The 11,222-nt window shown below is 39.9% G+C and overlaps 1 protein-coding gene across 4 annotated transcripts in view; it reads left to right on the top strand.

The window, feature by feature from the left end:
• DIDO1 (death inducer-obliterator 1) overlaps positions 1-11,222 on the top strand; it is a 75,062-nt gene that overhangs the window by 17,456 nt on the left and 46,384 nt on the right. For 3 of the 4 annotated variants that reach the window (XM_019548239.1, XM_019548238.1, XM_019548240.1), the window contains 3 exons: positions 3,717-3,827; positions 6,550-7,426; positions 7,936-8,254. In XM_019548239.1, coding sequence (XP_019403784.1) covers positions 3,717-3,827; positions 6,550-7,426; positions 7,936-8,254 — 1,307 coding nt within the window. The remainder of the gene's footprint in view (positions 1-3,716; positions 3,828-6,549; positions 7,427-7,935; positions 8,255-11,222) is intronic. The other variant, XM_019548241.1, reaches the window with a different exon arrangement.

Below are 11,222 nucleotides of genomic sequence, written 5' to 3'. Positions count from 1 at the left end.
AAAGTCTTTACAGCTGAACATAATTATATCCAAGCAGTCCTATTAGAGAGAGTTTTAGAAGGATATGTTTAATATCTTCTGAAATGCTGTCTACTAACATTACTAAACCAGTCCTTTCTCCACTTCTTGAAATGTTCTTCTCCAAAGAGGAAAGAAAATGGCATTTCGGCAGTATCCAGAGAAGATACCCAGAGGTGACTTCTCCAGATAAATGAACATTTTTTTTTTTCTCTTGGACTCTTGAATCAAATTGTTCAGGCTGACTCCCTCAAAGATTTTCATTTTAACCTCTTGTCCTGATTATTCCATCAGGATTTCAAGAAGTGACAGGCAGTTTCGGGCAGCTGGGTACAATTCAACTTCTAAAAGACTATTGGAGTTTCCAGATGAAACATTTTCAGCTTCTTTTAAAGCTGCTTTATAACTGAAATAAGATATTTGTGTTCACCCAAGTGCATTTTCAAGCAAATCGTTATACAAGAAATTTTCAGATAGGATTTCTTCATGCCATCTAATTTGGATTCTGAAGACTTTTACGAAAGGAACTTTCTAGATGGTTTCAAATTTTTGCATAGTCATCTTATTTAGGATTCAGGCTTGAATGCCTGTATCCATTTACTGTGCACAGAAGGATAGTTAGGTAATGAAGAGATGCTTCCTTTCGTTATCCAGAGAACTCCCTAAGCGTCTTGACATGGTTCCTGAGCTTAATAAAGCTTTAATCATAAAAGGGGTTGTCAGAGTGCTTCATTAATTCTGTGCAACCACAAAGTAAAAGTTGGTTTGTCATACTTTTACAGGCTAACTTGGGCATTTCTAATCTTGTGAATGACCTGCAAATTGCTTTAGAAGGCAGTATTTTACCTCAGGGAGCAGTCCTTACTATGGACATTTATACACATACATTTGTCTGCTCTGCACGTGAACTGAGGTGCCCAGTGCTGCATCACATGCATTTGTATAAACAGCAGTTAGCGCTGAGAAGATGGCAGCAGTGTGCTTTTGAAATAAAACACCTTCAGTGTAAGTGCATGCTGCCACCATTTTGTCAGTGCTGATGCACATTTCACCATTTATGCAAATGTATGCGCTACACAAGCATGTGTACAGATGCCCTATAATTCTTAGGCAGTATATAGAGTATTAAAGCTTTTCTCCTTCTATGTGTGTTGCTCAAGCTACTTTTAGTCTGATGCATGTCTTCTCATATGTTACCTCAAAAGACTTGTGGCACTGATTTCAGATCCTTAAGATAGCTTGGCAAGGTTTTTGCTGTTTTATTCGGCTGTTGAATCCCTGAGGCTCACAACTAGACCTACAGCAATAATGAGATGACTATTACAGAAGTAGGCTGTTGAGGGCAGGTTCCTTAATATCTTATAGTGTCTTGAAGGTATACCAGGTGGGGGACAGAGAAAGAGAGCAACCTGTTTGAGGAAGCTCTTAATAAAGTAATTGCTGAAACCAAAAAAGGGAGGGTAAGCTATTTAGATTCCAGGAAAGAGGTAATTGACTTTCAGCGATAAGCAGAATCCTCTACATGTTGCCACTTCCTCCCATCTATTCAGCTGGGACTCTTGAAAGTGATGGAAGTAGTCAATCAAGGCTTGCTGAACCAAGATAAGTGAAACCTCCAACATTCCCCAGCAGTGACAAAATACTGTGAACAGAAGCAGATCATTTCACTTGCACACAGAAGAAACATTCTGAGCATCAAGCACCCTTTCAATTCCAGTTACTGGGTTTAGTTGACAAGAAGTAGACTCAGCAGAATGAGGCCTTATTCAGTTTTTCTCATAAGACAGGCTGGATTTCACAAATGGGATCTCCGTGCAAGCAGCTAAGTTGATTCTACTTCCAGCACTGTGCTGAATGCATTACTCAAAGATGGCTATTAAACCTCATCTTTGCTTCTTCCCTACTGTTTGGAACAGTGGGCAGAATTTTCCAGAGGAAGGAATAAATGATACGAAGCTCCATTCAAGTCTCGGAGACCATGTTTGTCTGTGTTTAAAATCAGTGGTGTGCCTTCTTTTCTCCATGATGTGCTGGAAAGTAATAGGGTGATGATAACTTATTTGGGGGAACTGTCATTTTGGTAGTTGAAGATTGTTTTAAAAACAAATAGAAGTTTAGTCTCTGTGCTGGTAGAAAAATGTAAAGGGAAGAAACAGTTATATTGGGAGAATTTTGTGAGTGAAGCAGGTGCATGCATGGTAGTCATCTTTTCTGGGGCATAAATTAGGGAGAGAAATTACTCTGCTGCTGCAACTTTCTCTGATGCTAGATCCCAGCAGCAACTAAACTCCACTCTGTCCAAGTGGAGAAATGGGATCTTAATATTTTTCAGTCTTGTTCTTAATATGTTCCTGGTATTAATGCAAGTTGTAAAACCTCAAATAGAGGTTCATGTTCTGTTCAGAGGTCAAGTGAAAGAAAAGCAACGTTTTGCCAAAAGTCCCTTCTAGAAAATACGTAATACTTGTTTTTAAAATGTTTAAACATTTCCAAATTTTGTATATCTATAATGTCAGCAAGGTACTGATAAAATGATACATTATAGTCATGGAGAGTAGCAGTGAACTACCACTCTTTTCCTTGCCACAGATTTGGATAAGCTTCTGAGAGAATAATTGGTTTCTTTTTTCAGATGTTATGGTTTGTACTTCTGTAGTTTTAAATAAGCAGGTTTTGAAAATACTAATAACTGCCTCTGGATATAAACCTAACTGCAAGATTGTTTTCTTCTATCTAGAAACGTATGAGTCAGCTTTTTGTTTTATAGGGGAAAATGTGTTTAATTCGGCACTAATTTTCACAGGGTTGTTTTTTTTTTTTTTGTTTACACACACTCATAGCGCTAGATTGTGGATAAGCGTGCTGGAACAGTAATTATAATCAGATTGCAAACAGGACAAAAACTGTGCCCAGTTTCTTTGATGGACCTTACATTATTCTAAGGAATATTTGAAATCTTCACTCTACATTTTTTATTATGACACCAGTTTATTTGTGCACATTTTCTCAAACTTGCAAACTGATCAGTAAATTCCTTTTGCCATTAGTAAATTTAATTTTTTTCAGATTCGTAAGGAGGTGTTTGTTTGTAAAATGTTAGTTTTGTAAAACCTGTACATTTTTGGGATTAAATACCTGCACTGAGGCTGTGTCTACCTGAGATGCTGACTGTGCATCTGTTTAGTACTTACATAATCAAGTACTAAATGACTCTGTAGGAACCCAAGTTACTGTGCAGTAGCATCAGTTAATGGCTTTTTAATGACGCTGACTGCACGGGAGTCCAAGATTACTGTGCTGTAGTGTAGCATCGTTGTTGCTGCCACTTGTGTAGACACGGCCTGTGTAGTCTCAAATGCAGCATTTAATATAGCTGACAGCATTGTTTGCGTATAAATTATCTGAGTATATACTTCAGCCTTCAATTATTCAAAATGCTTAAGGAAAACCAGCAATAATTTTGAGCCCTGTTAGTTAGACATATGTGGAATACTATGCAATACTTTACCTCTGGAGTCGCTTTGAAATCTGAGTTTTTGCACTTTCTGTAATTGTGACTTGTACATTCAGTTTACCTTTGTATTTGCATTCTTATTCAGTTATAGTGCAAAGAATTTTCTGCTTTAAATTTCTGTTAATAGATGCTGCAGAATCTCTAGACCAAGCAATTAAGCTTTGAGCCCTATGTTTATTTTTAGAGTTGCAGTTTGGGAACAGTGGTGTTCCTGCTATGGAACAAGCTATAAGTTCAAAGTCAGTGACAGTTGAATCTGAATCTAATCTTGACAACATGGAAAACAGTTCTCCTGGTAAGTTTTCTTTCTTTAAAAAAAAAAAAAAAAAAAAAAAAAAAAAAAACTGTTCAATTTAATGTCCAAATATATTTCTTAGGAAGAGCACTATATTCTAATGCCCCTGTCAGTGTAGAGTTTTCAGTAAAAATCAAAGATATGGTCACTTACCCAGATGATTTATAAACACAGACAAATCAGGATAGACAGGTACATCCAACATTTAATTCAGAGGTTGATTTCACTCTTAGCAGATGGGTTTTTTTTCTCCCTTGTATTTTTCTGAATAAATTGAAATCTTGAACTGTTGGTTACCTGTGAAACTGCCTTTCTTCTTGTATGCTACTGCAGCAGTTGAGATCAACCTAACAGTCCCTGATTTAAACAGATGAGTGTTAGCAGCTGGGCAGTGGTTTAAGAGGAGTCTTTGACCATTAAGAATAGTGTAATAATCTCTTCTACCTATACTTGACAATTAGTCTGTTTATCTAGGTCAGGGGGTGGCCAACCTGAGCCTCAGAAGGAGTCAGAATTTAGCAATTTACATTGCCAAAAAGCCACAGTAATATGTAATGATGTGATGTAACAGCTGTGGAAGCTGGTCGCTGCTTGTGCAAAGATTCAGGGAGGCAATATTTACTTCTTAAGAGCTGCAGGTTGGGCACCCCAGATCTAGGTTTTGTCCACAAGCAGCATGGGCTGTGGAAAAGCTGACTTGATAGATTAATGCTCCTGTAAATAGTGATTTGCTTTTAGCAGGAAGCACTGTTTGCGATGAGTTTTGCTGTTTTCAGTTTTTTGCAGTGCGTCCACAACATTAATAGCTCCTAACAACTTTATTTTTTTTTATGCTTTTTGGAGGATCCCTTCTGAAAGGATTTGTTGTAGGGATCAGTTGATCAGGATTGATTGCTCCACAAAGATGGGTGGAATACATACTTTGATCACTTGGTGATTTATCTTTGGATCAATAATCTGATAAATCTCTGCACTCTGGTGTCTTTCACCTCCTAGAAATGCCCAAGAAACCTAGACTGAAATTGTTGTAACATTAATGACTTTGGGTTTTTATCAGATTTGTAAAGGTTAGCTCTAGGTTTCTGTTGCCATGAGCCAATCTGCAGCTGCTGCTTTTTTTTTTTATTATGGTAGCACCTGGAAGTCCTAACTTGCCTCCATGTTTCCACCCATAAGCACCCAGTATGAGTGAGTTTCTCAGAGTTGATAAATAATAGTGAGTGGTAGTGCCATTGTCATATGATTTGCAGTGTATTTGACACATTCAAACTAGCTCTTAAGTGTTGAAAAAGATAAAAAACAAACAAACAAAAAACCCAGCCTGCCAGTATATCTTTTTCCTGTGTTTTATTCTTGAGAATTTAAAAAAAAAAAACCAAAACAGTCACCCCCTCCCTGATCAATTTTAAACTTTTAAATTTTTTTTTTTTTTCAAAAAATGGTAGAGGTAAATAGGGAACAGACATTTGACTGAAATGACTATAAACAGATTGTGTATAGCGTGGTCCATTCTCTGAGTTATCTAACTGGGAGTAGTCATTGTCTGGACTGTCCTTTAGGCACAGTAATACTGTTTTATGAAATCCTGAAGTTATTGGGGCCAAAAAGGAATTTTGAGAGGTAGCTAGCCATGTTAGTTTTAAGTCAGGCAGAACGCAGGATAGATTTGTACCTTCTATAGACTAACTAAATCAGAGATGCATGGTATAAGCTTTTTTTAAAGCAACAGCTTCATCAATAGGAATTTTCCCATTGACCCTGCAGCCAGGATTTACATCCCTTTATATTTAAGGCATATACAGAGTACAGGGATGTAAATGTTGTCTAAAAAATACTTGTTTAACCTCCCTATAATTATATTGTTTAAACAATCAGGTAAATAATTAACCAGTAACACAGCAGCTCCAACACAGCTTCTGGGACTCTATCCCAGCTCTTGGGGCCCTTTGACTGGGGGTGGGTGAAGAAGAGGCAAGCCCAGCCAGACAACAGCCCACCTGAAGCCATGTTCTGGGAAAGAGGGAGCACCTGTGGAAGAACAGCTAATTGCTTAATTGAGTCATTAGAATGCTTCCTGTTTTTCTCATAGGTTTTGGGTACTAGTCTCTGTCCCCCACTCCCCTTCTTCCTCGCTCCTTCCTCCATCCCTCCTGCCTGCCCTACAGTCTTCTGCTGGGGCATCCTGTGGCTTCCCTGCCCGGTTCCTTGCCAGACTGAGTTGGTGGGGAGATCCAGTAAACTCCCTCATTATCACCACACTTAACAGTTAATTGTTTAACCTTTCACATCCCTACTAGTGTATTATGGAAGCTTCTAACATGCTTAAACCATGAGAGACAAGGATGTATTGGGTGAGCTATTCCTAGCAGCTGGATTATGTTGACATAGCATTAAGTGAGCCTATAAGCAAGCCCTGCTGTCAGATGGAACACCACAGGTATTTAGGAGAGAGGTTGCCTGTTTTTTTCTTATCATGACCACAAAATGAAGTGTAGAATTGCATGACAGTGTGTAATAGGATGATTTTGCTACCTTGGACCCTGAATCTGTAAGAAATCTGAGTGCATCAGAAAAGCACCCCCACTTAGGGGTATATCATCTTTTACATCTATATCTAGTTTCCCAAAGAAAACTTAATTAGGTTTGGAAAAATTATGTGTTAAAAAATAAATAACTTATTACCCTAAATGAGGAATTCTTTCTTAAAATTTTACTCTTTAAGTGTCAGCTTTAGACGATAAAGGTGAGCAAAGCAATGAGGAGGAACAAAAAGCCATCAAGCCCACAAGTAAGGAATTCAAGAAAACATGGGGTTTTCGAAGGACTACAATCGCTAAGCGAGAAGGTGCAGGAGATATTGATATAGACACTAGTGAGCAACAACCGCAGCAGCAGCAGCAAAACTTGTCCCTCCGACGTAGCGGACGGCAACCCAAGCGTACTGAAAGGGTGGAAGAATTTCTTACAACTGTAAGACGTAGAGGGAGGAAAATTATTCCTACTTCGCTTGAAGATTCAAGTGAACCTGCATCCTGTCCAGTTACAGATGTTGAGACTGCCTCTGAAGGCAGTGTAGAGAGCACCCCAGATGTAAAAACTAGCACTCAAAAAAGGGACTCTAGAGATGGTAAGGATCAGACTGTCTCAAAAAACAGAGGTGGAAAAGATGATGATGACACTTCTGATAGTGATAGCGATGGATTGACTCTGAAGGAACTACAGAATCGTCTAAGAAAGAAGCGTATTGAACAAAAACCTGCAGAATTGACACTGAAAGAGATACAGAACCGCCTTAGGAAAAGACATATTGAACAGAATCCTGCAGAAACAGGTGGTACCCAGGAAGGAAATCAAGTGAAGGCTGAGGTGCCTGTCAAACAAGAACCCGAGTCCACAGACTGCACTGAGATTGACAGTCAAGTAGATGCATCTGAGGATCCTACAGAAGAACTTCAGGTCAAGAAGGAAATAAAATCTCCCTTGGGAGCAAAGGTGATCAAAGGTGAAGAGCCTGAAGAATTCATGAAAAGCAAACCTGAGTCTGAGATTTATGATCCAAATACACTCTACTGTATCTGTCGCCAGCCTCACAATAATAGGTAAGCTGTACATATGGAAAATGTTATCTAAAACAGCAGTCAGCAAAGGTTTCTGGTGGTGGGCTGGAATGGCCCAGCTCGGGGCCAAGTTGGGCTGACACTAGGACCTGGCCATATGTCCATGTTTGCGGGCAGAGCCTCCTGCTGAATACCACAGAGGCCCAACATCACTGCTGATGCCTCAGCTCCACCGGCCAGATCCAGTGACTTTTGGTGGTTTCATCTGGCCCATGGGCTGTAGATTGCCAAATCCTGATCTAAAAATACTGTTTAAATAATGCTTCTTTTCCAGTAGGAAATAAGTCTTCTATTAATGTTTGCATTTTGGGACAGAGATAAATATTTTTGGTAATCTGAGGGAGTATGAAGAATATTTAATTTGATTATATTTAATAGAATGCATATACATATTTATTCACATTTCTAAGTTATAGTAAGTTACTGCAAGTATATTGCTATTCTGGAATTCTGTGTTACTTACACTTCAGTATCTTGTCATCTCTTTCCAGATTTATGATTTGTTGTGACAGATGTGAGGAATGGTTTCATGGTGACTGTGTGGGGATTTCTGAGGCTCGTGGGCGGCTGTTGGAAAGGAATGGAGAGGACTACATTTGCCCAAATTGCACCATTCTGCAGGGCCAAGATGAGACCATTTCAGAAGCAGACCAACAAGAAGCAAAGTCAAGGCAATTAAATACTGATGGTACAGAGCTCACAAGTATTGGCGTAGTCGAACAGAAGTCCATTGAGGACCAAGGAATCAAAGGTCGGATTGAAAAAGCTGCCAATCCAAGTGGGAAGAAAAAACTCAAGATATTTCAACCTGTAAGTATTTTAGTTGTCTTATTTTACCAGCTATATTGGAACAATAGTTCATCTGTGGGCTATGACATTTAACATGTTTTTATATTTAAAAAATACTGTATTTAAATTGATGTTTGTTTCTCTTCTGATAATTAAATATGTTGACCTAGAACTGAATTAGTAGTACAATTGTTAGAACATTTTCATTTTGAAATGCATATTTACAAACTGTACATCAAGATTCAGGGAAAATAATTTAATTGCATATTAGGCATCTTTTAGACTTTTTAACATGGTAATTTGGGGAGTCAGGGCACTGACTCAATTCCTTTTTTTTTTTTTTTTATTACTCTTAAAATTCCAGATTGGTTGGTTTTTATTTTAAAATTGTCCTTTTTCAAATAAGTGCAGAAAGTGTCCAATTAGTAATGTCAGAATACTTGTCAGTTCATACTCGCAGTTGGTCCAGTTTGTCTGCTTCCAGCTAGTTTTAAGTAGCTTGATCACATAACTCATTTAAGCTCTTAATAAGTAGAGCTTGTTGTTTAAAAATGGCTCTTAAAACATGTCTAATATTTTAGTAATTCTTTCAGACTGTTGCCAGTGTGTATGGAAATTATAACTTGCACTGGATTTCTGTGTTGGCTAATTCTACTCCAGTTCTAAATTCAGGGATAAGTGAGAACTCTAGAGTGAAAACTTTATGTAACAAGCATAGAAAGTCTCCACTCATCTACTACAGACAAGTTTGTAAAATAAATACCTTTCATTATATTTGTTTTTAAAAGAGCACTTGCATTTTATATTGATAAGTTTTAATGCATTATTCCCATGTGTTGATACTAATTTTGTCAAATTCAGAAATGGTTTTACAGATAGGTAAGGATTATTTACTGTAATAACAAGTGAAATTCTAATTGCTCTACTGGCTTTATTCACGATTGATTAGTTAATAAATTTTAGTCCTACACGTCTTGGAGCCTTCTTAAATAAAACTCAATTAAAAGTGGCTATATATAAGGCTTCTTATTCTTACCTTAGCTGTATTCCTTAAGCACATTCAATATCAGACTTGTGTAGTTTTATGACCAAATAACCCTATGGCAGTAGGTTATACAGTTTTCACTGCAGGCATAGTTTGAAAAAGATGAGGTTGCACAGTAGGGGTGTGCGAAGCGGGCTGTATTCAATTTGGATTTGGTCCGATTCGGGGGGCAGTGATTCAGTTTGTTGATTTGTCGCTGTCCCGATTCGATTCGGCCGAATCTAAAGATTCAATTCGGATTCGGAAAATCAGCAATTTGGCCATAGACACAGCTTTTAATGTTTTTTTTCCTACATACCTTGAGGTACCAGGTGCAGCTCGTGAATGCTGAGATGGTGGGGCGGTGGAGCGTTCCACAGGACCCGCTTCCGGGTTTGCCATCAGGTGCGCAGGGGACCCCTCCCCCTGCATCCCCGTGGCTTGGCGATCAGCTGCAGGGAGGACTCCAGGTGTTCCTTCCCCCCCCCCCCCGGCGACCCAGGAGGCACCAGTTGCTGAGCCGGGGGTCAGGGCAGGGGTCCCCTGTGCGCTCTGCGGTGGACCAGAAGTGCTTCTAGTCCATTTCCATCTCCACTGCTGAGTGTGCTGGGGGACCCCCCGCCGGCCTCCAGCGCTTCCGGAGGATGCTCCATCCCCCCCACCATCTCAGCATTCATGAACTGCCTGATACCTTGAGGTATGTAGAAAAAAGCATACAAAACTGTGGCTATGTCTGAATGAATTATCAAATCGAATCAGAGAGATTAATGGGTCTCCTGATTTGATTTCGCCAGATTGAATCAGTGACCGAAGCCCTATTGCACAGGTATAACTAAAAGCCTGGTTTGGCCTGCAGACCATCTAGTACTAGAGATCGATGGATCCAGCTTGATTTGAATATAGGTAGAGTTTATGAAACAAGTATTCAGAGGAAAAGATCTTTTTTTTTTTTTCTTTTTCCTTTTTTAAAATTTGATAAACTGGGCACATTTTGATGTAAAAATAATTGTAGTACAGTTAGCATTGAATCCCACAACTCCTTTGTCTTTTTTCCCATGCTTTTGTATGGTTGGAAGGAGATTGGTATACACAGCAAGCCTGCCTCATTACTGCCTCCAAGCCAGTGCTTCCCAAACTTCTCCTCAGCATGACCCCATTTCCTCAGCATGGCCCTTCACTCCTCACTCGCAGCACTCCACCTTCTCGATCCCAGTGACCTTCACTCACAGTCTGCAGCCCTCCACTGTCCCCGGGTGCCCCAGGGCCAGTGCCCGAGCCCTGGGTGCTGCCTGCAGGAAGCAGCAGCTGCTGAGGCTGGAGCACAGAGCCTAGCTCCCCACTCCTGTCCCCTCTCCTGCAGGTGGCACAGCCAGAGTGGAGCCTGGAAAGGGGGGGAATGCGGGCTTCGGACTTGGGGTTCCCTGCTCTGCTGCCCTTTCCTCGGGCCTCTGCAGCCCAGTAGGTAAGACCTGGTGTGGCAAAGAGCACTGCGCTGCGACCCCATCCACTGATGCCGTGACCCCATTTAAGGTCGTGACTCTCAGTTTTTGGGAACTAGTGCCCCAAGTCCTCCTTAAACTGCTGCTTACTGTGATGCCTGCAAAATAAGCATTCTTTCTGTGCTGAGATTGTAGCCTATTGTGCTGATCACTACAGTTTGTATTGTTTCCTTGTGCTTTTCCATCTGTCTTCAGCTCTCTTTTCTCTTGCTTTGGTCTTAGTCCTGGCTGAAAACATTTAGTCTTTTTGTTCTGTGTTTGTATAGCACTAGCACACTTGAGTCTTGATCCATGACTAAGTCTTCTGTACACTAGGTCCATGACAAGGACTGAGTCTTTGTCCATGACTAGGTCTTCTATATAAAATATGGTAATAAAATAATAGTAATGGCAATTTTACCATTAATTTGAGTGGTACAGGATTAGGCCCTTCTTGACACGGAGACAGACTGAACTAAAATATGAG

The sequence above is a fragment of the Crocodylus porosus genome, unplaced genomic scaffold (genome assembly GCF_001723895.1).
Source record: "Crocodylus porosus isolate Cpor-Errol unplaced genomic scaffold, CroPor_comp1, whole genome shotgun sequence".
Taxonomy (NCBI): domain Eukaryota; kingdom Metazoa; phylum Chordata; order Crocodylia; family Crocodylidae; genus Crocodylus; species Crocodylus porosus.
This window is presented reverse-complemented; position numbering and strand designations above follow the sequence as displayed.